Source organism: Varroa destructor, unplaced genomic scaffold (assembly GCF_002443255.2).
Source record: "Varroa destructor unplaced genomic scaffold, Vdes_3.0 BEIS01000003.1, whole genome shotgun sequence".
NCBI classification, from domain to species: domain Eukaryota; kingdom Metazoa; phylum Arthropoda; class Arachnida; order Mesostigmata; family Varroidae; genus Varroa; species Varroa destructor.
Window position 1 is genome coordinate 45,231,020 of NW_019211456.1, and position 27,449 is coordinate 45,258,468.

The 27,449-nt window shown below is 37.7% G+C and overlaps 2 protein-coding genes and 1 pseudogene across 15 annotated transcripts; 1 reads left to right on the top strand and 2 right to left on the bottom strand.

Annotated features, from left to right (window-relative positions):
• Positions 1-4,751: 4,751 nt before the first annotated feature.
• LOC111246547 (long-chain fatty acid transport protein 4 pseudogene) lies at positions 4,752-8,485 on the bottom strand (annotated as a pseudogene).
• A 1,626-nt stretch (positions 8,486-10,111) lies between these two features.
• Positions 10,112-23,557, bottom strand: LOC111246546 (uncharacterized). Of its 9 annotated transcripts, XM_086983690.1 has the most exons (18): positions 23,419-23,557; positions 22,752-22,915; positions 21,428-21,502; positions 21,046-21,189; positions 20,474-20,570; positions 20,214-20,339; positions 17,665-17,802; positions 16,943-17,143; positions 16,460-16,549; positions 15,875-16,002; positions 15,093-15,246; positions 14,589-14,994; positions 14,280-14,383; positions 12,465-12,665; positions 12,139-12,231; positions 11,799-11,935; positions 11,470-11,623; positions 10,112-10,949 (listed from the first exon to the last, which is right to left on the bottom strand). In XM_086983690.1, the coding sequence occupies exons 6-18, from the start codon at positions 20,316-20,318 to the stop codon at positions 10,467-10,469; spliced, it is 2,394 nt and encodes a 797-aa protein (XP_086839816.1). In that variant the 5' UTR covers positions 20,319-20,339; positions 20,474-20,570; positions 21,046-21,189; positions 21,428-21,502; positions 22,752-22,915; positions 23,419-23,557; the 3' UTR covers positions 10,112-10,466. The 9 variants fall into 9 exon arrangements, with proteins under 9 accessions (XP_086839816.1, XP_022652049.1, XP_086839812.1 ...); XM_022796314.2 differs by lacking the exon at positions 21,428-21,502 and having other exon boundaries at positions 14,952-14,994; positions 23,419-23,551; XM_086983686.1 differs by lacking the exon at positions 21,428-21,502 and having other exon boundaries at positions 11,799-11,914; positions 23,419-23,551.
• A 132-nt stretch (positions 23,558-23,689) lies between these two features.
• On the top strand, positions 23,690-27,038 carry LOC111246548 (box C/D snoRNA protein 1). Of its 6 annotated transcripts, none has more exons than XM_022796318.2 (7): positions 23,802-23,945; positions 24,131-24,171; positions 24,382-24,601; positions 25,143-25,292; positions 25,501-25,651; positions 25,866-26,099; positions 26,341-27,038. In XM_022796318.2, the coding sequence occupies exons 3-7, from the start codon at positions 24,393-24,395 to the stop codon at positions 26,617-26,619; spliced, it is 1,023 nt and encodes a 340-aa protein (XP_022652053.1). In that variant the 5' UTR covers positions 23,802-23,945; positions 24,131-24,171; positions 24,382-24,392; the 3' UTR covers positions 26,620-27,038. The 6 variants fall into 6 exon arrangements, with proteins under 6 accessions (XP_086839825.1, XP_022652052.1, XP_022652053.1 ...); XM_086983700.1 differs by having other exon boundaries at positions 23,813-23,945; positions 24,137-24,171; XM_086983699.1 differs by lacking the exon at positions 24,131-24,171 and having other exon boundaries at positions 23,690-23,867.
• The last annotated feature ends 411 nt before the right edge of the window (positions 27,039-27,449 follow it).

The following is a 27,449-nucleotide window of genomic DNA, read 5'->3' on the forward strand; positions in this document are numbered from 1 at the left end:
CCAGACGGTACAAACTATCCTTGTTAAAGTGACTTTATCAGGTAGTAGCGATAGCTCATCAAGACCCAGACAGATAGCTGACTCACTCATTGCAGGACGGTCCTAACGTAGCCCATTTGAGATCGGTAATGCGATAGCTAATTGGTTCCTCTAAGCTCACGCGACTTTATGCTGGTGGGTTTGGCAAACCCAGATACAAACTTTAAGTAATTAGTAAATAATACGAATTATGATTATGACATAAGCAGTTTATGTTTGTAGCTTTCCTAGTTAGAGAAACAATGATGAATGAACCGCTACCTTCAAAATTTGCCTCCGATCCTACTATTTTATTGTTAAGCATCCTGTGCTATGCAAGCGTACGCGCTATATTTGCTGCAGTTCTAATGTACTAACAGCTGCTATAGTCGCGATAAACCTCTAGCCAATTCCGAAGGGGTAGTCCATGCAGTTTCGACGGGGTTGATATGCGACGATGAACGAACGATGGCGTGGTAGGTTGGTGATTGTTATTATTACTATTGGTTGCTGCTCCTGTTTGCCGTTACCTGTAATACATTCGGCTTTTGATTCTCGATGTTCGCCGGTTTACCCAGTTTAATCGGCTCTCCTTTGCCGCAGTATGGAGCTTTTGGCGAGGTCGCTATTGGACGAACTGTTACGATACTTCCCTTTACCCGTTTCATTCGAATGACCAACCGTAGATAAACTGGAATAAAGCGGATCTATTAAGAGACGAGATGGAACAAGGAACAAATAAAGCGGGGGGGAAAAAAAAAAAAACAGCAGATGAGAACCAGCGGAACAAAGGAGATGTTTACTCTGAAGAACCCCAATTTAGAACAGACGATTTATCTCATCGTCTGTTTTGTCGACGTTGTTATGATGCTATGATGATCTCATTCCCGATCCACACGTTTGTGCCTTTCTATAAGTAGTTATTAACAGAAAACTGTTGACTATTATCGCGGGCAGCGCGTATCGCAAGATAAATGCCGGCAATGCAGAAGATCAACAGCAACTATATTTTTGTTGTTTCAATGAACGACCTGTGGAAACAATAACAATGTGATTAGATAATTAACGCTGGCAGATAGATGCACAGGGCCGTAGAGAGAAAACGGACAGGTTTTTTTCTTTAGTAATCGACCTGTGCTTATTGGCGTAAGTTTATGCAATTACACAATCTACAAAAATAGCACTTGTAAAAGAACATTAATAGAAATAAATAATGAGTCGCATTGATCAGACGAAGTTCATATCGATGCAAAACACACTTCTGTACATAATATCATTTACTTATTAGTAGGTACGTGTGCAAGTTATAGAAAAGCAAAAAAACGTCGAAAAAATAGGCTGACAGGTGTCAGTACTTTCTTCATTGAAAGCACTCTCATCTATTTTTTCTTTATCTGGGCTGCCACCCTCGTTGTGTATGTAAATAGCTGCGCATTGTGACTTTTAGAGGTTTTAGCTATCGCAAATTGACGTCTGAGTCGACAACATTTTGGCACCAACAACTAAGTGCTTTTAAATGAATCTTTATTCTTCACAAACATTACACATTTAAGATTTTACTAAAATATAACATCCAATATAGCCTTCGCGGCAATTATTTGGGTTTTTGGCCTTTTTTTCTCGTGCATCAGTCTATAGCTCTGAAATGCCAGCTTACATATTTTCCTTAAGTTTGTTAACCGTCCGCAAGATGTACACAAAAATTTTTAGGTACACCTATAAGAAGATATCGAACGGAGTTATGCCGCATAATCTGAGAGACGTCACCCCGCCTAAAGATCAGCCGCTTATTGACGTGATCGTTTAACAACAACAGTTATTAGAACCCAGATGTTAACAAAGCTTTTTCAACAATTTGGGGTACAAGAAAGCATGAGATTATCTCCCGGATACAATCCAGAGTTAATTGTTTTGTCAGAAAAAAAAAGACTAATTGCCAGACAATCATGTTTTGGGATGTGGATTTCATTCGTGGATAGTTCGGGTACTCTTGCGTCACGACGATCCATAGACAGCCTATTAATCTAAAGAGCATATCCGTGCGGCTATTTCTATTTCTATTTCCGTGCGGATATATGCAAACAAGTAGCTAAAAAGCGCGTGAAGCATCTATTGATTTTGTATCAAGGTGAATTCTTTAAACTTACAATGTTGGTAATAAGGAAAGGTTTATGCAAATATTTTCAACTTGCTCCAGATGACCCTGTACAATGATCCTATAATATGCAGGTTGCGTAGTACAATATACAACGAATGACAGGACGTTCTACTTGATATCAAAACGATGTACGTTGAACTGAAACCAGTGACCTTCAGGTCTAATGGTCGCTGAATTTATCGATATGGACATGAAGATTTAATCGTATTGAAAACCGCCATTTGACTAAATCCTAGAGTACGTTATTTGTACATTTTCTATTAACTGAAAATGCGCATAATCTCTTATTATAGTAATTTTCTTTGCTTTCAAAAACTTTTTAGCTTTTCTTTTTCATCGAACGGGCAGGATGCGTACGTCCCTTATCCGAACGCTCTTATTCTTAAGAAAATTACACACTTTGCCAATCAATTCTGGCGTTGTAGGTTTGCGTGATAGAGTTATCGACACCATGCACGTCTACAATACATCTGTTAATCATTTTTTTTGTTTAAAAAACACAAGTATGCAGTTTTTGTGCAACCTGTAGGTAGATGTTGCTGTATGACATCATGAGCATCGCATGCTTTACCTCAATTAGCCTCAACGTATTGAGGTTAGTTCCGAGATCTGACATGGCTTCGATGGTTACTCTAGTTACATCTTATTATTATTATTATTATTATTACTCTTCTAGTTGTTACTCTCTGAAGCCTTTAAATAGTGAAGTTGAATCCTTATCATACACAATCACACACGTATAGATGTTTGTTGTGAGATCTCGGACAAACAGCTCATAGAATCATAAGCCTATTTTCAACGTCTGTTGTATCTGACTGCATATGAATATGCTCTGCAGTGTACCTGATCCACGCATAGTGCTGATAGCTTTGCTGGAACAGAATTCAATAATGGAAATTTGTGCCAGATTACCTCCTAGGATTTATTCTTTGCCGCATGCTATTTGTCTTAATGAATTTTACACACTGCTGCTGAAACGGATCTCTTCAATACTTCTTGGTTCATCGATGATGCAGAGGAGAACGCCACCAACAAGCTTGATAATGATAGGATTGTACACAAAATAAGTGCTAAAAGTGATATTTGCGAGAGAATGAAAGATAGCACACGCTATTCGGTCACAGTATGAATGAGTGTTAATAGCACCTAACAGAAAGCCTTCATCTAAACGGAAGGGGCGCATCGATACCAGTGGCAGAATCCGTAGTGGACGTGTTCACATCATAATTTCCAGTAGAAACAATGTAGCATAGATCGTGTCGTGATGATATATGTAATAAAAGCCCGTTCGTAACAGGCATCGTTCTTATTGATACTAACGGTATACTGTAGTACAATGTAATAGATAGATTCATTATGGCCGTCCTCTATTGTGAGGTTCAGTAATGGTTTTCTGCCGAAGAAGGCCTTCGAAAGATTTCACGTTGTTTCGTGTAGGTCATCTCAGTCTAGAACATAAAAAACGTTTTTCATTAATTTATTTAAAGCTCCTAGTAATGAGTCGTGATATTAGACCACGTTGCTGGTTCAAGGTCCGATTATAAATAAATGAGCTAATTTTCAGCTTTGAGGAAGTTTGCCCCCCTTACCTAAAGTGCCATAATAAAAATAATAATAGTAGTGGCTTATTAATAATCAACTAGATTTACGGTCTTTTTTTAAATTTATATTGCATTTTTATCGTGCTATTGTAGTTTCATCAAACCCATTGAGACTATAACTATTTTGTATTTGAACAACTGTCTTTTCAGAAAAAAAGTATATTCGTACGGTAATCATCCAGAAAACTCGTTCGAGTTCAATCGAACGTTAGAAGAGAGACAGTTATACTGATGTTCTTTACAAGAGGAGATAGATTGTTTGTTTGTTTGTTTATCTTCAACAATAGATCACGGACCAAATATAAGACCTTCTAGGTGCTTTCTTTTTTGTTATCATGATATTATATTCCCCTCTTTTTGATGTAATCGACCCTCGTATAACATCAACGAAAAAACTAAGCATATTTCGCGTGTTCTCTGAACGAAGAATGAAACATACTAATATCCATAATAGTATCTTTTAGTGGTAATTATTTTTCTCACTGAACAAAACGGCGGCCTATTAGGTTCCAGTAAATCAAACTCCTTTATTCCTATTTGTGAGGACAAAGATTAAAGTTTACACGCGAGTAGAATCTTTGTAGCTGAAGTTTCACACCTAGAATGCAACACAGTATTTTTGCATTGTTATCAATAATTCAAATATAATGTTTTCAGATCAAGTTGCAAATTGAAGGATATTCGAAGATGGGTTTGGTAGTTAGATGACTCAAAGTCACAGCAGAACGCCATATTGAGAGAGGCCACAGAGCTCTTTCAAACATGCGATCTCAGCGAATGCAGTAATACTGAGGATGCGATCACGGGAATAACGGCATTTTAGCATCTGTAGATAAACTTTCTCAAAGACGCAACAATATAGCGGGTCCTAATGCAAGATCTAGAAAAATCCACAACATGTTTGCCTCAAGCATGTCATAAAGATTGATTTTAAAATTATAAAATAAGAAAATACGTTGAAAATAATACTCGCGTTTTGCTTAGTATATTAGCAGTTTACCTTTTATTTAATAATAGAGTATTTAATGTTATTTCTCCGGTTAAAATGTCATAAGATTGACACGATTGCATGAAAATAATTGCATCACGTGCTTCAACGGTTACTTCCTAGTATCGGTTCATTGGCAGTGTATGTCAGCTTGACTGCCGGTCGTTACGGCTTATAATCTGGCATGTATGGCCTAGTATAGGAACCTGCACTCGTTGGATTAAATACTGGGCGTTTTACGTACAGTTACTAAACCCAACGTCGTCATAACATAATATTATCCCAATGTTTTTTTTTTGTTGTAAATGTTCCCACTTAGAAATTATTCGGAATCAGCGTCTTCACAGAGAGGAAAAATACACATTTTTGTGTACGCAGGGTATCGGAGGAGTCAAGCAACCTTAAAAATCATTACACGCTCCGGTATACCTTTTGAAAGTTGACCAATCGTTAATCACAAAGTTAGTTTTTAATTGGTTTCTTAGCAAACAGATAGAATTGCGAACGGCTCGACATAGAACAAAAACGCCGTCAGTGCTCCTGTTTATAAAAAATAGATTAGCTCTTCATCGTGCCCGTTCATACAGATGTTGTGAGGCGATTAATATAGCCTTGTCTCCACGCGAGGCGATAGAGAATGTATGGGCGATAAAAGCGAATGATGAACCACTTCTGATTCTTGCGCAGGAGTTCCTTTTGATTTTTAAACTGAAGATACTGTCGACACAGTCCAGATCTTTGCAGGCCTATAGTGCAGATATTTTATTGCTATTAAACAGTACTCTGTAAATTTGTCCTTTTTCGTTACTTGTAAACAATATGATTACTTTAAACACCTTCGTGAATTTTCAAGAGCTCCGCTATACCCTTTAAGGCCGTGGGAACATATCGTACGAATATTCTTATATAGTAAATACATATATCACCGGCCCCTTGCTTTGCAGTTTGCATCTTCAGAGTGCATGTCACAACAGGACTGATTACTTAGACAAATCAAAAAATTCCAGGTACTTGCTGCCCGACAGCAAAATTCAGTGGCTAAAAATCGGAGCGTTGCATAGCTGAAGAATGACATCTAAATTTTTACGAATTTTGGGAAAAAGAAATTTTTTCTCGAATGTTGGGCCAGCGAAGCAGCTATTGGGGCAAAAGAGCACTGTTTAGCTACCTAATCAAAGATTTGCAATTGAGCCCTATATTTATGTCTGTACTCATCATAAACACATGGAAGCCCCAGATGCGCATATTTTAGCTACTAGTTTTGTAATTTGTGTATATTCAGACTTGTATTAGTTACATAGTTAGACAGCTAGATTAACTACACCTACCAGCTGCAAATTCCTTCTAAAAATAACCCTCTAGAGGCGAATTTGCCCTGTACTGATCTGCGTATACAGCTCTTCGTCAAGAGGAACATACTGCTTTTTTCTATGGTCAAGGAAAAACAGTGGGTCTTGAATTTTGTTTGGATTAAATCCTTCACTGACAAGATTGTTCTTCTTATACTTGAACGTCGTGGTCGATTCTATTTCGTCGACATATCGTATAAACAACGGAATCGCATATCCAGGTAAAATATCCGCCATCTGATTCAAAAGCCGGTCGAGGTCAATTTTCGAGGCTTGATCCTGCTTGTTGAGTATAGCAGCCATTCCTGCCTTACCCTCAGTACCTTTGACAGCGACACCGTAGACAATGGCATCCGTTAAACCTATAATTTTCGCTATGACGCTTTCCACCTCGTTAGTGGACACGTTTTCACTTTTCCAACGGAATGTATCTCCGGTGCGGTCCTGAAAATAAACGTAGCCAAGTTCATCGTAGACAACTATATCACCCGTTGCAAATGCGCACTCGCCATGTTGAAGAATGTCGGTGTAGATTTTCTTTTTTGTTGCCTCCGCATCGAGATAGCCTTCGAAACGCATTGACAGTTGAGCTGTGATAATTCCAACGAGTTCTCCGGGCTCGTGAGGACCACACTCGATGCACAAGCCTCGGCTGTTCCTTATCGGTTTGCCATTCTCAGGGTCGACCTTAATGACATGCATAGGAAGGATGGCGCGGGAAATAGTTTTGCTCATGCGGCATACCGTTGGCAAGAATCCAACTGCGCCCGGCGTGTTGTCCGTGTTGATTAGACCGGCGTTCCCTTCTGTTGACCCGTAGATCTCGCGAATATCTTTTACACGAAAGCGTTTTTTAAACTCGTTCCACAACTGCTTTCTGGCTCCATGTCCGTAAAGCATTCTCACCTGATGTGTATTGTCTGTATCGCGTTCTGGCTGCGCAAGAACATATCTGATCATTTCACCTATGTACAGAACAACTGTACACTCGTACGTTTTGCATTCTGCCCAAAATCGGGAGGCTGAAAATTTGGTAGAAATATGGCACGATAGGCCGTAGACTATACACGGCCCAGGTCCTAGAGTACCCCCAGAGTTGTGGTACAAGGGCACACTTAGGTAGATTTTGTCGGAAGTCCTGAAACGGCACACATAGTACATATTTGCAGCGCAATACATGTAACGTTGATTTGTAATTATAGCAGCCTTTGGTAGGCCCGTCGTTCCCGAAGTGAAAATGTAGAGAAGACGATCTCTGGCTTTACCCTGGTGAATTGATTCTTTAGCTGAAGCTTTCTCGACGTATTGCATAAGGTCTTGGCTCCTTACTTCACCACAAAATTTCTTGCCTACATGATAAAACGCGATGGAGGAATCCTTGATGTGGGGTAATGCTGAGTCTATAGAGGTTCCTAAAGAACTACTGAATATAACTACTTTGCTGTTAATCACGTTGATGCAGTGAGCTAACGAGGTATTTTTCAAGTTGGAATTTATTAAACCTGTAACCACTCCGAGTTTGCTTAAGCCCAACCATATCATTACGAATTCTGGCCGATTTTCCATCAATAAGGCGACTTCGTCCCGTGGTCGGAGACCTACTTCCCGAAAATAATTAGCCACTTTATTACTGAACTCCCTCACTTCACTAAATGTCCATTTCGATTCATTTGAAGACATAAACAATTTGTCTGGATAAGTATCAGCGGTTTCGGTGAACAGCTGAGGTACTGTAGCTTCCCGCTTGACTTGAGCAAGCAGGGCTTTTCTTGCTCGGTTTGCAGCATATCCGGCGGCTAGATCTCGCGGCAAAGTTCGGCAAAAGAGCTTCAACTCATCCAAATATTTAATCACAAAGTGATTCAAAATGGCCCATAAAACCCCCACTATTGGCGACCACTGATGAATAGGATACCACAACGTCGACGCCAGCCCCAACCATAGCATTCGTGCAAATACATTTAGATTAATGAGGTTAGCCATGGTTTTCTTTTTTGTTTTTCGTTCTCAAAGATAAAGTATGCTGTCTAGCCAGCACAAACTTATCTTCAGATGTTTATGACGTTGTATTTTTTCAGCAGCAAATTTTTAGTTGAAACATCACCGGTACAACTTGACGCATGTAATACAGATGTTTACTCGTTAGAGAAAACGACAAATGGTATTTGACACGTGCTGGTCAGTATATCAGCTAGTAATCAGTCAAACCTAGCACAGAGTACACATATCATCCCAGTAAAACAGCCAAAAGCGCCATCACACGTCATGCCGGAGGCGCAACGCCTGCTTGGATCTTTAACCGCTTGTGCTCACACCTACTCCCTCCTCCACCACGAAGTGAAGGAGGGCATCGCCGGCAAAATTTGAACAACAAATCTTGTGTTATTGACACGAATTTTGTATATTGCGCATTATGGGTTCGAAACAACAACAAAGCCACTGTGTGGGCTTGGCATTCAGGCACTGTTTCCTATTAGGCCAGGAACTTCCACCGTCCTGGCAAGACTAAAAAAACCTGAATAATCATGGGCCGAAAATTATAGTTATTTTTCAAACCCCAAGGGAATAATCAGGCATACCCAAGGGTTCAAAGTTTTTACGCCCATTATTTTAGATTAGATTTGTAGTCTAAAACGTTTGACCGTTTTATTTTAATACATTTGTTACAGTTCTTTCTAACAAATCGAACTTCAAAGGTCACACGCGTTAATGTTTAGCTTGGATTTCAATCTATAAAAATAATTCGCTTGCTGGCTTACAAGTATATAAAGAGATGTACAGATGCACACAAAGACTAAGGCAAAACTCGCATCGAACTTCAGTAAAAGTTCTACAAAAAAAATCCGTGGTTTTTTTATATTGAATTAGAGCTTTTCGTAGTACAAATATCGAATTGATTGCATTAATTGATTAGAAGCTGGTAAACACCACGTATAATAAAAATAAATTAACTATATAGTACTCGTAATTTTCCTTCGTAAACGGATGGATGGATCTCACTTTAAATCAGTAAATATAACATGGACCTCTATTACTGGAGGCATGTGTCCTCAACCAACACCTGCCATTTGCCAATTAACACTACACTGTCTGCTGATTTTACTATTGATATCTAAATCAGACCTTCGCCATAGGCATATATAATTAGCTAAGACCAAGCTTTTAGATCTTTAACAGCCATACAACCTTATTTAGAGAACCCTTGATCATCTGCTATCTGAAAGCCTATTTTGCCTCTTCAGTTGACATGCAAGGATACTAGATAATTTTTCGAGGTTTCTGCAGACCCGGGTCCGACTCCTTACAAAAACGCTATAGATCTAATACGTTAATATGTAGTAGAAACGATTGATTCAAGTTACTTTCGTATTTCTGCATAGTTTGGTAATAAATATAGAATGAACCTAGGTTAAATTAAACCTTGAACCACATTTTCGAATAGAACCGTATTCTGCTCTTGCATGGATCATTTCAGTTAAAATACTTGTATTTTTTTACTCCATAGACAAGCTTCGCAGTGGCGCCTACCAGTTAGCACTCAGATGACACAAACTCAGACGACCCCTATGATGTATACACGTATCGGGCTCCGTGATGCTCAGCCAACCGGAGTTCTTAAATAGCCGATAATTCTCTAGCTACTCTGTAAGATATGGAACATTATCATGAATGACTTATCAATGCTTGATTGAATGATCCTTTTAAATCAGCATCCAAACCTGTATTTCCAGCAGTATTGTTACATTTATATGCTGAATTTTGCATTCACGTGGAAGGGGTAGACTCATAGGGTTTTTACAGATTTATTACAGCGACATGTTCGCAGATTTTTCGACAAAAACGGCACGGCCACATGCAGACATTCCTCTCTTCGAAGCATTACATTTGCCAGAAAAACCTCCACTTCCATAATTTTTCATGTTATAGCTATAAGCCTCCAGTTTCAATATGCCTAAACTTTTACTACTAATAATATGTAAAATAAATATTAAAACGATTTGTAAAATCCATATACTCAGGCAAAGTTTATTTTCATAAAATACACCATGTATTGGGTATAGTACATTTCCGCATTGATTCGATGCATTATTAATATGAAAATAATGCTGCTCACTACATATATAATCGACCTAACAGAATCCAGCCACATATTTTGACTTGAATATTCAGCTTTTTCTTTGGAAGTTTTTGGATGGTTATGTCTTACTTACAGAACACATAACGCTAGATTAGAGAGGCTTCTAAAAACAGCAACAAACGCATTTCTACACGATGTACATTTGTAATACATTTAAGGTCATTCTAACACACTTTATGCAAGCACCTTCTTTACTGTTCCATGTTGTCGTTCATCAGCGTGAGGACTGGAACCGTATAATTTTGATCGAACTTGTTCTTTTTGAGTTCGGCTTGCTGAGAACGCGCTTATAGTATACGTTCGATCCAAGCTGAATCTTCTTCAATACGAATGGACATTTGCTGTAGGTCGGATGACTGAAATTCTTGGATGAACTCAAACAATGTCGGCTTTTATTTGTTCTAAAGCGACTCTCTGACATAGGTGCCCCAAATATGGCTGTATCCAATTCAGTCAGCTGTTTAGGTCGTGGAAGATGCCAAACTCTGCTATTAACAGATGTGACTGCCGATGCATCTGGTTCAAATAGTAAAACATCCGCTGTTTGCATATTCAGTTCTCCCGTATCTGTATTAAACACACTATGAAATGGCTCGGAAGCTTCAATGGCGTGCAATTCGGGGTCATTTTCTATTCCGTATAGCAACATCTCTCCGACGATTTTCGATTTCTTCCAGGCATCCCCAAGTCCTAACTTCTATTAAATAGATGAAAGAGAAATAATCATATGGATTACATGTAAATTATCGCGTACTGGACAAACTTCATTGAATATATCTATGACGAAAAAATCAAAAGCCGTTATATATGAGGAGATCTTAGTGGCAAAGTTATTTAACATGAATAACGTTGCCTGCGATAAGCAAAACTACGCTGTCGTGCCCTACATATATTCAATCTCAAGTGACGGCTTTTTGAAATTTCTAAAGCATATACTGAATGTTCTTACTGTCCCAGAACGAGCCAATAAAAATAGCCCAACAAATAAAATTAAGGCGCAGAACAAAAACAAAAAACCAACAGTGCCACTCGATTTTCATTTTTGAATTGTAATGCTTGTTAGGCGTTTGCTTTATCGCGAAATCTAGCAGAATCTTTAGCGCTCTTTTTAAAAACTAGGCCAGCGTTATCATAGTTGGTGAAACCTCTACTCTCTTTAAAATATCATATTTAATCAATTTTATTTTCTTTTTCAGAAATGCGTAACTACTCTCTACCTGCGTGTAGCTCAGGCGACGGAGGTTACACCAAGCCTGTCGCAACACTCTATAATTGAATAATAGCAGTCCAGGTGCCCAACGAATCTGTTCGATACTGAAACCAAGCTCGCTGATAAGAAAGTTGGCAGAGTCTTTGGCAGTTAACAAACACCTATAAAGCAAAAAAGCATGTTCCAGTTTTTCGAGCTTATTGTCGATGGACTTTTTTAAGTTTAGTGTAGTTTAAAATTTAAATTAGACCGCCCTTCCACGTGAGCACTGTATCTGTGGTGGAATCGGATTGCAAAGCTAAAAGGAAAAAAAGTGATCGTATGTATAATTCTTACCCGCCTATGGATGTGGATTGATGCAGTCGTAGCTTTTTAGAAAGATCCAACTTTTGCTTTTTGGTACTAATTTGGAGACGCGATGACACATACTTCAGAAAGTCCCGATTCACTCCCTTTAAAAGATCCGGTTGTAACTCATTGAAGAGAATTGTTCCAATAGACAAAAATGTTAGTATGGTACATTTTTTTTTTACCTTTGATTATTATATTACACAAGTGCAACTTCGTAATTAATATTTTTGTGTAACTAAGTGGCAGTGGTAAAACTTTCACTACAAAAAACTATCATATTTGCCTGACAGTCTAAGTGATACCAGAATATGCTTATTTTACATACAGCATGTAGTTCGTGGTCTCGAAGCCGATTCCGATTTCTTACTAGCTGACGCAAAAACAAAGGACTATTTCGATGAACCGAACCTTCCGTTAACTGCAACGAACAAGACACGTGCAAGATCGATTGACTAATGTCAAAATTATTTACCCTTTATCTTACATTTTTCCAAGATGCATCGCTAATTAGTTCTCATAACAAGCTTATGAAAAACAATACAGCATTAAACTGCTCTGCGACTTGTTTTGTGCCACGCACTTTGTTGACTATATACACTGTTGTGCTTGCACGTTACCCAAAACTCAGACCCTTTGGCATTCATGTCTTACCTTATTAAGCTCTGTGAAGCGTTTGAGCAGAACATTCGGCCTACAAACATAAATCAGAGGGAATAACCACACTTGTTCAGGAGTGACCCTCTGGTGGTACAAAATGTATTCAATTTCGCAGATTTTGTCGACCTTTGCTGTAAGTATCCTAGGTTCCTCACGAACTATCTCGCGTAAAGTAAACGTTGCCAAGGAAGGTATCTAAAGAAAAAAGTCAAAAAGTTTTTGGTGAATTGTTACCATAATTATTCTCCGTTCTACTACTACTCTTAACATACAGTTATTTATCATTTCAGAGTATCTAGATTCCTTCAACTTGCTTCGCCTTGTCTACCATTTGAGGTCTAAACTTGGGTCTAAAATCTACGTTAAAACACAGTGCGCAGTAGGGTACTCCAGATAACTTACATGAAAAATATAGCACTATTCGAAACTTGCAAATACATTTTGTAGTGCCGTGCGAATTCAAAGAGAGCAAAACAAAATAGACAACTACACAAAAAATTTTACATATAAAAATCTTGGCAGGTATTAAATATGGAACGAATAGTTAAAAACGTTCTATTCACATGTTTTACATGTACATCACGTCCAACCGTTTGCTCAGTCTTGTTTTGCAATTGCAATCAACCGATGTGAGCACTCCAAGTTTGCAATGGTTGTGTATAATTGCATAATAACGCAAGGACACAGCAGTAAATATACTTTTCATTCAACGTACCCTACACTTAGGATTAAACTTACCCTATGGCAGTCGATATCTATCGATAACTATTTACGTAGTTAAGTTCAGCTATACGGGCAGGTTTGTTCGTTCGATCATAACTAGGACGAAAGCAAGGCTACAGTTTTGATTGACTTAAGCCATTAGTTGAATTTCGAGGCTACAGAAGAAAGTACACTTACAATTGTAGACGACCCAGACACGTAATTTTCTAGTTACTCAGGTGCAAAAGACACATTTACATAAAAGTAACGGTCATTAGAATGCGTAAATTATTTTTACCGATTTACATCGATGGCGTGGCATACACAAGAATTATAACGATAATCGAACAAATGATTATAATTTGCTTGAAGTAAAGTCTTGGACACATCATTAACCCGTTCACATATTTTGCGTCTGCATAATCTAATCGCTTCAAATAAATGTATATGACAATATGTAGTAGCAACTAAAGTCGGAACTGAAAAATGTAATATCTTGTTTTGTTAAATCTTTGACCCAGTCCATTGGGGTATGCTCGTCACAAGGTTATTTCAACTGATTTTCTTCTCAATGGTATTACGTAGCCTCTACAAATATTACTCCATTGAAGAGATCAAGAGCGCAGCATATGTGGTGTCCTGTTCTTAGTAGTTAAGTTGAGTATTTGTGCTGCTATATACACGATAGTGAATAGAAACCTTAAGCGGAAAAATATATGATCTGGCTTTGTTGACACATTTTGTGTATATATGCCCGTTGACGGGCATGAACAAGCGTCTCGCTAAACCCGGCGCCCAGGTGCTGTCTTTTACTGAACTTAACCCTTAACACATTTGAATTTCTAAAAAAACTCAAAATATATAATCCATATGTAACAAAATAAACGTATAAATAAACTTACTTCGTTAACTACCAATAACGCCTTGATGATGACAAGAATCTTTGCACCATTTTTGATTATACGCGCCATTGCATATAATTATAAACGATGGTGGTAAAATCGTGACATCATTCTCTCAAAAATAGACACACATTCGAAAAGTCACCACCGTAAGTTCACACCCGTCCCACTTTTTTGTACATTACAACCTCAATGTATTACTTACCCTATGTATGATTTCTTGAAGGTTTGATATGTCAACATTATACAAGAAGCTGGATTTTTGGATTGTATCTCGATCGAAGCCAAGCTCTCCTAGAAGGGTGTCAACTGTCGAACGGAAAGAGAGTTGACTTAACGGGCGCACCTGTAGGCCAAATCCGATTTATCATTACATGCCAGGCCTAGCTAATGTTGAAACTAGCTAAGAAAATAAATGTCACTAGTGAACAAAACCAAGATTACTATTTCATTTTAAACAGTTTTACCAAATATACATTACTCGTTTATCAATAGTTATAAAACGGCAATCCACCCTTTTTTTTCGCAGATTCAATTGGTGAGTCTGTTGTATCTTCTCCGTCTTCGCTATTGACTGCGCAATTTAGTACCGGCTTTGAACTCATTTTTATTTCTTCGAACCTTGCAGGCGGTAAGGGACGCCAGTTCGAGGTAGCAGATATATTCCCCGTCAAGTTATCCGATGTATGTGATTTACATGTTTCAGTATCCGCTGAATTTTCAGTACTGTCCCCGTATACAAAATCTTCGTCAAATTCTTTGCAGTGAGCTCTCTTCGCAAAATAAATACTCTGAGAGGGATACCGCAACCTATCGGTGTCTGCCTTTTCAGTTTGCCTCACTATGCCGCATTCGATCTCATAGAGTAGCATCTCACCGGCAAATTTGAATTTCCGCCATTCCTTTCCGAGACCAAGTTCCTGCACCATCGTAAAAATAATAGAATCACATTTAATAAAGGGACGCGCCAATTAAAGCTTGATCTATACGGTTGTATGACACTTCTATAGCTTCCTACCTTAATGTAGTCCAGTTCCTGTAAAACAGCCCAGCCCTCACGCAGAACTTCCTGACTGTGTAACAGCAACCCAGGGGCTGCCATAATCTGCTCCTTACTGAGAGAAAGTTCACCCAGGAGAACAGTAGCAGAACACTGAGTGTTCATAGGCGAGCTAAAAAAACATGAATACAAATTATTTGCTAACATTTTTAAACAAACGCATTTCTATATCCTAAAATACTTATATCCTGATCTGCATTTTTTAAGCCTTATGCCTCATGATGTAAAAGCTAGACAACAACTAGTACTTTAGATTTTTTAGAATTGCTTGCGGGAGCCGTAATTCAATAATTTAATGATAATATTTTAGGTCGCCAGCATAGGGATTTGTTGATAAAAACTTTGAGAACCAAAAAAAAATTGCACGAGATAAGAAATTTTAAATACGCTATAAATTCGAACTTTACAATGATCAACCTTCGTCACATATGTTTAGGCCAGGCGATAGTTTTCATTGGTTACCTTTGTTAACAGTATCTAGGAAACGGAAATTAAAAAAATAATAACAATCAATCATTTGTAATTTACAGCTGCACCACATTTACACAGTCTGCATTAGTAGACGCAATCAAAAATTTTATTAAATAATCTTTAAGAATAATAAGATAGTTATGAGTTACAATGATCTGCGATTAGTTCGGGTCTTAAAATACAATTAATTTAAATAAATTTATAAGGTAAATGCTATTGTTATTGCTAAAAAAATTGTTAAACAACCGTTTTATCTCAGTTCTAAATACCTGAGCAGAGAGGTCTTGTGAAGTCTCAACTTGGTGGCGAACATCATTTTTTCGTTATGATCAACGATCTTGAGACGCCTTTGTAGGTACCTTATCAGATCATTAGTTGCTTGTAATTTTAGATTACTCTGTAAATCGAGTTCAGGTTGAACAAAAGCCCAACGGTAGAAAACTGGCAGTATTAATAAGCTGCTATCTAGCATTTACAAAAAAGAATATAGCTTACACCTGAGTGAAGATGTGTCATATATCAACAATATTTATTTATGAACAATTCGTTTAAAACTTAGGTAACACTTGTCGACATAAGAGTGGACGGTATATTCTTACGTTTTTGCTCTTGTTTCACATCCAAAAGTCATTTACACAAAAATAGACATCTCAATAGGGATACACGTATCTAAGCAACATAAGGCACATGGCTGAATTGAGACAATCTATATGTACATTATTTATATACAGAACTTCAATACACATCTTTTGTACTTTGTGCCTGAAAAACTTACTCAATTAGCCGCTCTAATAACAAACTAAAACCAAGAAATAATTTAAGCAAGCAAAAATTACACTTCTCATGTGACGTACCACGCCTATATTCTCTCTTTGCACGTCCCAATTGTTTGTTAGTACCCTTAGGAACATGAGACTTTCTCGATGCATTGCGATATCTACCGACTGGAATCGCGAAAAAAAGATATGTAGCCTATAGTTATAGTTAGAATATAATAAGGATAAGGGTTCAGTAATTTATCATAAGTCACCAAAAAGAAGGAGTATAAATCCAATGAACCTTTATTTTGTCAGTTACTACGCCGAAGCATACGCAGACATCATAATAACAGCGACTACAATTCACAATGTCGTCGACATAACTTATAGTTTTGGTATAAAGTGTAAATTACAGAAAATCGTTAAAAGCTATATTTTGAAAACTGTTTTTCATGATGATCATATGAAACTAAATACAAAGGTGATAGCTACAACATTGATGGAAAGTTTCCGCCTGTTTGTAGATACCATTTAATTATGCATTATTATCCTAAAATACTTTTTCTAACTAGAGCTCACCGTATTGACCAAACTGAAGCGCTCGCTTAGTAGGTTCGCATGGTAAAGATAAACTTGAGGATGACACCATACTTGTTGTGGCATTATTTCGTGGTCTTCTAAAATTGACTCGACCTTGCAAATATTGTCAGGATCTGCTGAGAGTATACTGGGCTCTTTTCGAGCCAAATCGGCCAATGTAAAGCTCGATAAGGTGTCCACCTGGAAGACAGTAACACTTCAATACGTCTTGATCATCCCTCTTTAAGCAAGACTTTTTTGCTTACTTTTACTTCTTTGTCATACCTAAGGCTACTATTTAATCAACCAATGCCCATTAGGAGCCGAGGCCACTCATCACTGTGTTTAGGACACGAATTTTTGCCTTAGGTGTAGAACCCGGATTCCACTAAATTTTAAATTTCTCTTGCTAATTCAAATGCCTGAGCTAAGCAATTAATGCATCATAGTTGAAACTTGATTCCAAATTACGGGTTTAACTGACATGACAGTCATTATTCGAAGTAAGTAAATAAAAGAAATTGCGTGTGCCGAACATTTGACTCAGCAATAATATAAAAGTAAAATAATTTTTTACACAATGTCGTTTGAGATACAACGACCAGAATGATATGATCCATGTTAAGTCAAGATGAACCATCATCAGATTTTAAGTTTTTCAGTCTAATTGATGACTTGCTATATTATTCTATCAATAACTTAGAAAGATCTCTAATAATCACCCTATCAACGAGGGCCTGAAGGTTAAATGTATCGAGGGTAAGGAAGTATTCACTGCTTCGAATGGTGTCCAAATCCAAACCGAGTATCTTTTGAAGAATATTAAGCTTTGCATCCATGAGACGTACGCTCTGCATTACCTATGAGAAAGGGTTGTTAATTAGTTTTTGCAATATTTACGCATTTTGGACATAACGTATTATAGACAAATAAATGATTTGGGAAATTTTAGCCATCTAGTTAAACTGTGTACACCAAAAGGCCTAGCCATAGGGATTAAACTACAATATCCGATCGAAAGCTTCCTCCCCTCTTAAAAAAAAGTCTGCCTTTCCCGTTTTCTTTACTTGCTATTCTTTACTTGCTATATTTCTGATATGCAATTCGAAAGCGCTTTTCTTGCCCAATCTATGTGTCTTATCGATATTATCTTGTAAGTGCACTTTCAACTCGAAAAGGTCCTCAGAAATTCTAGGTGAAAAAGGGAATTTTCGACACCGTCTATGCAATGCATTTGGTAGAAGCCAAAACTCCGCTAAAACAACCCTTTACATTTGCTTTGTGTACAATAACGACAAAAAAGACCGCACTAGGCTGGCTTACCAAGTCTAAAAATGGTATCTGGGATTAACAGAATGCATTCGCTTTACACGACCGTCTGAGTTTAAGAATGGCTGTCTGAAAGTATTTCTGAAAAAACACAATTGACAAAAAACCCTGGAACTGGCCAAAAAGGTGGGTTGCAGATACACAACTGTCCTTAGCCACCTCAAAGTCCTTGAGAACTTGCGTACCTCATAAATTCTTTGAAACCTACAAAAATTTCGGCTTAATTCTGCATCTCAGTGTTTCGCATGGTGTCAGGCGCCAAGCAGCCACAATAACGGATTTTTGCACAAAATCATCATCATAAAATGGTGTTTATTGTCAATATGAACCACAGATCAGAATGAATTGCTCCAGAAGAGAAGCCATGGTACAGGACCCAACCAGATCTTTATCTACAAAGTTATACCTCGTTCACTGGTAAATAATCTCAGGAACCACACATTTAGCAGTAAAAGGGGCCTCAAAACCTGAGTGGACGAATTATTCAACACGAAATCTGAAAATTTCTGACGAAGAGAGATAAATAAATTAGTTGACCGATAGGAGAAGTTCGGAAACCGGAAATACATGACAACTTATAACCACAATAATAAAATATGTAGTTTTGTATAAAAAAAAACGTATTTTTTTCTTGTTTTTTCTTTCCAACCCGGTAATTTGTATGGCAGAATTAAAATAACAGAAACTTACGTATGCATATTGTTACATTATGCGCGTTGCATCTTGATAAACTCATTGCTCTGGGATGAACGAAATCATATGGGGCTTCATCAAAGCGGCCCAAACAGAGCGGGAAACCGCGAATTTGAGGGCAGAGAAGCTAAAAAATGGACTAGCGGAATAGCCTAAAAAGAATAACCTGGGATTCAGGTAGTTTAGTCAGAACCTACCTTAGCGGACTGTGCAAGTGTGGTACACCCGCGATGTACCCTATTACTTGGCAGGGATTCACGCAAGCTCTGACGAACCGCGCTTCAGAAGAAGAGTTTAACTCGCCCGAGAAATTTTTATACCTTATTAAAATCTGGAAAAAAATATTCGTAGCGTTGCAGGCGAGGCAATCGTTGCTCGACGAAATTAGGCTAAACCTCAATTTTGTTGCGCTTTTAGGAAAAATACAGGAGATGGCTAGTCATCTTCTGAAACTTACGGGCGTATCAATGGATTTGTTCCCCGAGTTTGTAAGTACCGTACTTCCTGTGCGAGGAACCCGGCACGTCGTAAAAATTTCACGCAATTTGGTCTAAGAGTGAAGTATCGAGGATGGCTTATTAGTATGGTGTGAACACCTCAAACGATTTCTGGATATCACGTCAACACGAACCAGGATTCGAGCCTCACGTTGTTTGAAAATCACCCGGTTGTAAGCTAAAAATATGCATTATGCGGACGGCACTCCCGCTTCAGCTATAACAGCATATAAATAGAGTCCTCTCTGGTCGCCGATAAGAAATATGCTTAAGCGAGGTACAGTTAACTTAAGTATTTCACAGACTACTTGCGAGTTGAAAATGCAGCATTATACGGAAAGGAAAATCTGGTCTTAGGGAACATAAGGAAAAATAGGGAATACTTTAGAAACTGCCTGCGAACTCCTTACTATAACGACGATAGGTTCTTGGAACGCCTATGGGACAGCTACTGACAATCGTGACAAGCTGAGCGCTGAACTCTGTAGAGCACGATCCCACGAATTACAAGTGCTTAGTAGGATTGTGTGCAGGAGTCTGTCCAAACAGACATTGCTGAATAATTAGGAAGCTAGCGGCGGATCCTCTGTATTGTTGGATGATTTGACCACTTTCTTATACAATTAGTGGGTTTTACGAGTGGGCGAAACTACAATCGGTAATGGTAATTAAAACAAGGGACGAAATCATTCTCACGTGGGTTAGAAGCTCGTGGTTTTTCTCTGTAAAAGGAATCTGTGGGGTACACTTACAACATTCGGGGCTTTTACTGACTCATGCGAGTCGTCAACCTTCAATCGTCCTTTTAAATACTCTGTCATAAAAATTGCCCAAAATTTCGCCACTGGAATCGACATCAACCTTTCTGCAGGTAAAACCTGTGAAAACATCGGTAGAGTTTAACATTAGACCTTGGTTGGTTACATTGGTTCGTTGGGTATTGTACAGAAAGCTGCATATCTGACAACATATAATCTTGACGTTAAAGCTGAAATGGGTCAAGCCTACCCACCTGCAAAAGGCGATCGGTTAGAGAGCGCGGGCAGTCAGGTATTTGGTTCACTACAACCGTCAGAACATCACTATGAAGCGCAATCAACTTATCAACTCTGCATAACAAAGAAAACAACCAGAAGTTCTTTATAAATTAACTAAGTATATTCTCAAAATATGATCTATTATTATTGTAGTTGACGTTGCCTTTAAGTTGCAATTATATAGCCAAACACAATTATGGATGAGCAAAAAAAATTGCAACAATAAAAACGTTCACGATTAATCGTGCACTACGCTTTTCAGTTTCGTCTGCTTCCTGTTTACGAAAAGTTTAGTTGGTATCCATTTTGTTTCATACAAGTTGTCAACACTGCTTCACGAAACCTCCTGTTTGAGAAACGTTAGCTGTTGATCCAGTGTCAAAAAGCCATTAAAGGCTTTCGATTACGAGAACTCGACAGGTGCCCTGTCTTCAGCGAATTATAACGTTTAACAGATTAGAACATAAAGTCATATTTTCAAGCAACAAATCTTATCAATTGAAGCAACAACATTCTAGTAAACGATTAGAAAATGAGAACATCTTACGTTTTGAGTTCATATAACGTCCTTTGTAAAATGTAAGGAAAGACAATCACATGACGCAGATTCACTTGCTGTAAACCTAACTCTTCAAGAATGTACTTTTGGTGTTGTATAGTAACCCATGGTCTTGCCAAGATTCGTCCGTACCTAAAAAAGAAATTGTCATTTTCTGATTATACCAAATGACGTTGACAGGGTATAAAAAATTATTAATGAGAACAGAGAATTGAAAATTTAAAAAAAAATCAGTTGCAAGTTTACTGATTTTAGTTAAAATTTCAATTACAAATTCAGAATTGCTTGATTAATAACAATAATATTATAATTAGTAAAAATAATAAAATACAAGGCGTACGGCATGAACGTTTCTTATGTTTACAGCCACCTTTCGCGTGAGTTGCAAATCAAATGCTGTAAACGACTTCTGATGTTTCCTGAAGGCTCACTTGTAGAACATCACCTGGTACAGTAGAGTAATAACTTGTCATCTACAGAGCCTATATATATACATACATATAGCATATAATTTGATTCTTCTGCAAAGCAGATTCATTTCGACTTAGAATGTCCTCCCGGCAACCGCCTTATGAATGCGTCTACGCAATTTCGCGATAAGTCCAAAACGTCTTATATTTTGTTTGTTCTCTTAAGGCTCGAGAAGAACCATCTTGACATAGAGGCGGCATTGTATAACTGGTAATATTTTGATCTTGAAGTTACAAGGTATTAGCGAAGGAAGAATGAGTTGAATGCTTGTTGAGGGTGCATTTCGTTCTACCATACATAAATCACCTGCGGGCATAAATATTTCAACTACAAGTGTTTCCAGTCGCCGCAGAAAACTGTTTGAAAGAGACAAGAAAAAAACAACGATACAGAGATTTCTGGTCGAATCCCTAACGTATATTTCGTCGGCTTTCCTTTTCATATCATCAGTTTTGGTGGGGTAGTACTTACTGTCACACTATGAAGATAAGTGTTACTTTGGTTTTAATTTGATTGTAACTCTTCAATATCTTCGTTTCCTAAAGCTTTAAAGTCAGTTCAAATAGGTTTAAATAAGTTCTCACGTCTTCCGCTGGCTTTGCAAATAAATCTTGAGGAGGACTATTTCTAGCTTTCTAGAATTTACTCTTCCTGTGATACCTTTGTCATTCGAATTGTGACAAAACTGGGGTAAGATTTTAATTAGCTCCATTGCGCGAAGGTCGCTTCCACACGTCAACGTTGCGGTAACCGCCTTGTCTATCTCATAAGTGATAAATTCTTGTTGTACAAATCCGCTTAGTTGCTAGTTACAGGGAGGAATACTTCCTATTTAGCCTTGTAAAAGTGTCTAAATTATTTTGCCGAGCGCTGTACTTCAAAAATAGCAGAATGCTCTAGGCATTAACCAATTGCTCTGAACGTACTCGACATAACTAGTACTGCTCTTATTACAAATAATTGATCGGTTTTTATAAGATGGTAGTACCGATCACGTCTAGACAGATGTGACATTCAATAATCATTTTAAAGTAATAGATTTAATGCTACGAAAAATTCGCTCAACTTAGCTTTCTACCACCAGGTTCGTTGATAAATTAAAATTACCATGTTTTCCGTTGTCAACAATTACTGTGTAAGATACATAAACTCGATACTACTCGATTCAGCATTGCTCATACGGAACCAGTTACAGATTGTGAAAATGTGTTTGGATAGCTTACCTTATTATAGACTCATTATCAAAGCTCGTTTTGAGCATCCGTGCAGCATGCAATATCTGTGATAGTGTGCGATTCCGCAGTTCTGGATAAGAACGAAAAAGTTTAAGGCACTTCCCTTCATCGCAGTTTAGAACTTTGCTGAGCTCTTGAGCAGCATGTCGTACCTGTAAGTACAAACCGGTTTATTCCTCAATACAGTTAAGATCTTTAGTTATGGTAAGGAAGTTAGCACACATGACGTCACTTCTGCATCTGTATAGATTCACGAATGAAAAATATATTGTCTACCGACTTCGGTAAGAAGCAAGAGATACGTACTTTTTATAGTTAAATTTGAAAGGGAGACATGAAGAAGCGTTTTATCTATTATACATAAGTTCAAGCAATCCCACTGGTATATCCCAATATATAATTACGAATTTAAAAATGGAGAGCCAGTGCATTCCAAAAATGCCCCTCCCATCTCACCTAGACATGGTTATAATTATTTTACTATTCTCCGAAGCCTTTTTCTAAAGAAATGACGCGTATAAATTCGAACTTTATAGTTCATGCCGACCTCGCTTATTCTATTATCAACTACTGCAGCGACTGTCTAAACGGGTCATGGGAAATACGATTTATAGATATGAATTTGAATGAATGTTCTAAAGAAAACTAATCATACCTGTTGTTCCATCATTCGATTATTTGGGTGCTTAATTCCTACGGTGGCCTTGTAGTTACGCACAAAACCATTTGTTCGCGCCAAGACATTTCTGTCTATGAAAATTGTCCCGAGCTTCCGTAGCATTGGTAATCTTACGAGCTCACTAGTGCAGTAGACTCGACTCTCAGACAATTACACCTGTCTAACAAAAAAAACACACCAAAGTACTCCACAGTCGGTTTACTTGCGAGAAAACACATGTTCGTAAATATTTCTCTCTAAACTAGTCTTCTAAAATCTGCAATAATAAAGAATGAGCATCTTGATTGTTGACTCGTTGCCGAGAAGGGTCTCTATACGCTTGTCGTCTGCTAGCTTTCCGTGAATAATCCGAAACATGTGCAAGATGTTTGTTCGTTCTGTGGTCGGGGCGCATAGTGATGGTTCAGCTTACGTGAAGTGTACAAGTGTGTGATAGTAGAAGAATTTTTTCAATTGGACTGCGATTTCTAGACGAATTTTCGGACGGAAGTAAAGATAGGAAGGTTATATCTGTGGTCTGATTGCTCTTAGTTTTGTATATAATTATATTTGTCACCGATAATCCTCCAATTGGCATCAGGGGGTGCTCGAACATGATGTAAAACAGGTGCACTTGAATTGTAGGGAAGAAGATCGTACATATATGAATAGGCTGTTTGCACTCGTTTTTTCTTCATTTATTCTCTAGGTACAGGTGGGTGATTGAGATGATGATCTAGAATTGTGGAGGTAAGAAGCTTGCTCAGATTTAGTGTTAGCAAATACCTATTCATATTTATACTACTATGAAATTTATACTATTTTAGCCGGGCACTGTCATGTATTGCGATCAGACTAAACGGATCCGAAATTTCATTGTGTGTAATACGTTGTATGGGAATTATGTAATATTTTTTTACGCATCTTGAAACGATCTACATTCTAAATAATTTTTCACAGGTACAGTGAAGATGGCGAACGGAATCGAATCCACAATTCCTCTACAAGCAGTTGATATACGATCGACATCTAGTGACAGTTTACCACCTTCATTTGATGAAAACATAGCTGAGGACAATGTGGCGAAAAACAGTATCAACTCATGGAATACACAGCAGTTCCAAATAAACGAAATTATTTCGCGACCTAAGAAGTGTGCTGTATGTCATAAGACGGCCAGGTGGGTATTGAACTATTTTTATGGACGGAAATCTGCTAGTTATTCTCTAAGTAAGCATTTTAGAGAAGGACTTTGGAAAATTAAATACACTGTATAAGTTGTTTAAAAAATATCTAAATAGCATGCTAGTTGCATTGATTATTTTTTGTTAGCAAATGAAATCCTTCAAACTTATGTCTAAACTGAAAGCTACACTCTCACTACAAGGGTCATCTGGTATACCTTAAGAGGATGTACGCGTTATGTTTGATTTAAATAAACAGTAATAGTTATCATAGATTTATGGGTTCGCTATATTTCTTTAATTGTTCCTCTTTATTTGTCTGACAGTAAACCGTATTTGATGCAGTAGTACTGGTATTCAAATGGCGTAGACGAAATTCTTGAAAGAACTTTTTGACTTTTGAAAAATGGCGATCAAATATTTTGACGCTACCTTATGTGTGTGGTTGCTGCAAATTAGGGCAACGTGCATACTACAAAGCAGATTATAGAACGTGGGAAGTTAATACTGTTTTTTAATTGTATAAATACCACACAGGTACTCTTGCCCGAGATGCTCGTTACGCACATGTTCACTTGGATGTGTGAAAACGCACAAGAAGCAGACGGGCTGCGACGGAGTTCGAGATCGAGCTGGGTTTATCCCTATGAGCAGATTTACGGATCTCGATCTTCTTTCTGATTACAGGTAATGCATTAATTCATTGCTATGACATTTTCATTTCAGGTCAAAGTATCGTCTGTAAAAATCAGGCCATTATCATTTAACCGGGCTTGTCGTATATTGTAGAATAGTTTGTATAGAAAAATGCACTATATGTGAGTTTGCATGGCTATTACTATGAGAATAAAATATTGGTCACAGTTTGATATAAGTTCTTCAATTTTGTTATCAGGTTTCTGGAGGAGTCGGCTCGCATGGTTGATAGCGCGGTACGCAATAATATAGTAAAACCTCATCGGCGCGAAACTCTTCCCACAAACTTGATGAATATACAGAAATTTGCGTGGAGACGTTCTAAGATATCTCTACAATTCTTGCCGCAGGTTTGTCTTTCAATTAAAATAATAATAAATAAGACAAAAATAAAATTTGTTCTGCAAATGACGATTACTATATTTCGAAAGGTTATATATATATATATATATCTATAATGCGTATCTTCAATTTTGGGTTACGGTAGTATTGGCAGTCACCTATTTGTAATAAGAGTATCCTTATAGCTTAACAACTACATACGAACTTATCTTTCCTTTGCAGATGTTCAAACGTCGCAGGTTAAATCGAATATCTATCAAAAAGTCGCATATACATTGGACGGTTGAATTGCAAGTACCCCAGGGTCAGCTAATAGTGCTCAAGCACGATATACCTTCATCCACGATGGTCAAAGAAATCGTTGTCCAATTCCTTGCAAGTTTAGCGACTCACGAGCAAGAAAAGGCTGCTGCACTTCTTAATGCTTCGATCGGAGAAATCTGTGTGCTGATGAAGGTAAGCTGAAATTTTACATTAAAATCTTATAACGAACTTTTAAGAAGCGATAACACTTATCAATGTCTAAATGTTTCATTCTCTGCTATGTAATTGTTTATTGTATAAATTAAATTTTTTCAACTAACTTTCGCTGACAAAGCAAAGCTGTTATAGCTAAATAATGTACCGTATTTCGTTCAATTTATTTAGCTACGAATTATGATATCCGAATGTCAATTATCTTCTGTGTGTTCTGCAGGCCGTCGGTAGACCCGCGAATTATGAGCGCTATTTCGAATTCGACCTTGATTTGTCACTGGTGGAAAACCTTCGTGGAAAAATGCTCGTTGAGTTTCCCACTCTGATTATCATTACCACGGAGCATCGAGGAGCATTTGATATTGAGGAAACGATATCGACGGATCAGGTTGAACCGACGGAACTACCATCATTTTTCCGAGAAATCGATGGGTCTGATAATGATGAAAACGAACAAACAGAACAGTCACATAATAATAATAATAATAATACTTGGTGAAAGAAAAGGCAAGGTCTAAAAAACTAATCAAAAAAAATCGCAATTTATTTTTCGCACTTACTTAATTTTTGAGCAAACTGAGCATGTGCTCAGGGTGAAGTTTGTAAAGTAACTGACGTTGTATGCAAAGTGTATGCGGATAACACACAGTAGCCACTTAGAAAGTTGCTACGTTGAAGCATGGTTGTTATTGTTATGACCAAGAACAAAGTACGCATGTAGAGCAACGAGAATAACTCAATTACTCAATAACTGTATGCTATAACCGAATGTTGCGAGTTGCTGTAAATTGCATAGAAATAATACGACTCAGTTTACGAAGCATAAAGAACAGGTATTGATATTAAATGTATTGACAACTTTAGCAACACAACAATAAAGTATTTTATCATACGAACGTGTGTCAGTAGGACATTCGACTTGTTCCAGCATTCATTTGAAATCTGTGTTACATAAATGACTAAAAGCAGCTTAGAAGTTTACTGGTACCAGTCAGTCCAGGACATTTTTCTCAGCTTATTTCAAGATGTCACTAATGAATGGTCAAATTTAACTTTTCATGGTAGAGTTATTTATTTGGGTATTTTTCATGTATCCTTTTGACAATAGACAGGCTCCTTGGCAAACGGAGGAAGCAATCATGGAGACGAACTATCATCCATAGAATTATTTCTAGATTTCTGCCTTTTCTTTTGAATGCTCTTAATTCAGGCAGTATTTAATGGACCTGAAAAATTCCGATAGATTCAGGTTCGATTGAACAAGACCTGGGGCATAATACAAGCGGAAACATTTTTTGCGCAACTCGCACCAAATTTTTGCCGTGTTTT

Coding starts and splice junctions, on each gene's coding strand:
- LOC111246546 (XM_022796311.2), bottom strand. CDS start 23,544: ATGCTACGGAAGCTCGGGACAATTTTCATAGACAGAAATGTCTTGGCG. Junction 16,550..16,942: donor GCTTCAGTTTGGTCAATACG/GTGAGCTCTAGT, acceptor TCGCGATTCCAG/TCGGTAGATATCGCAATGCA. Junction 14,995..15,092: donor AGGAACTGGACTACATTAAG/GTAGGAAGCTAT, acceptor ACGATGGTGCAG/GAACTTGGTCTCGGAAAGGA.
- LOC111246548 (XM_086983699.1), top strand. CDS start 23,798: ATGTGCAAGATGTTTGTTCGTTCTGTGGTCGGGGCGCATAGTGATGGT. Junction 24,602..25,142: donor GTATGTCATAAGACGGCCAG/GTGGGTATTGAA, acceptor AATACCACACAG/GTACTCTTGCCCGAGATGCT. Junction 26,100..26,340: donor AAATCTGTGTGCTGATGAAG/GTAAGCTGAAAT, acceptor TGTGTTCTGCAG/GCCGTCGGTAGACCCGCGAA.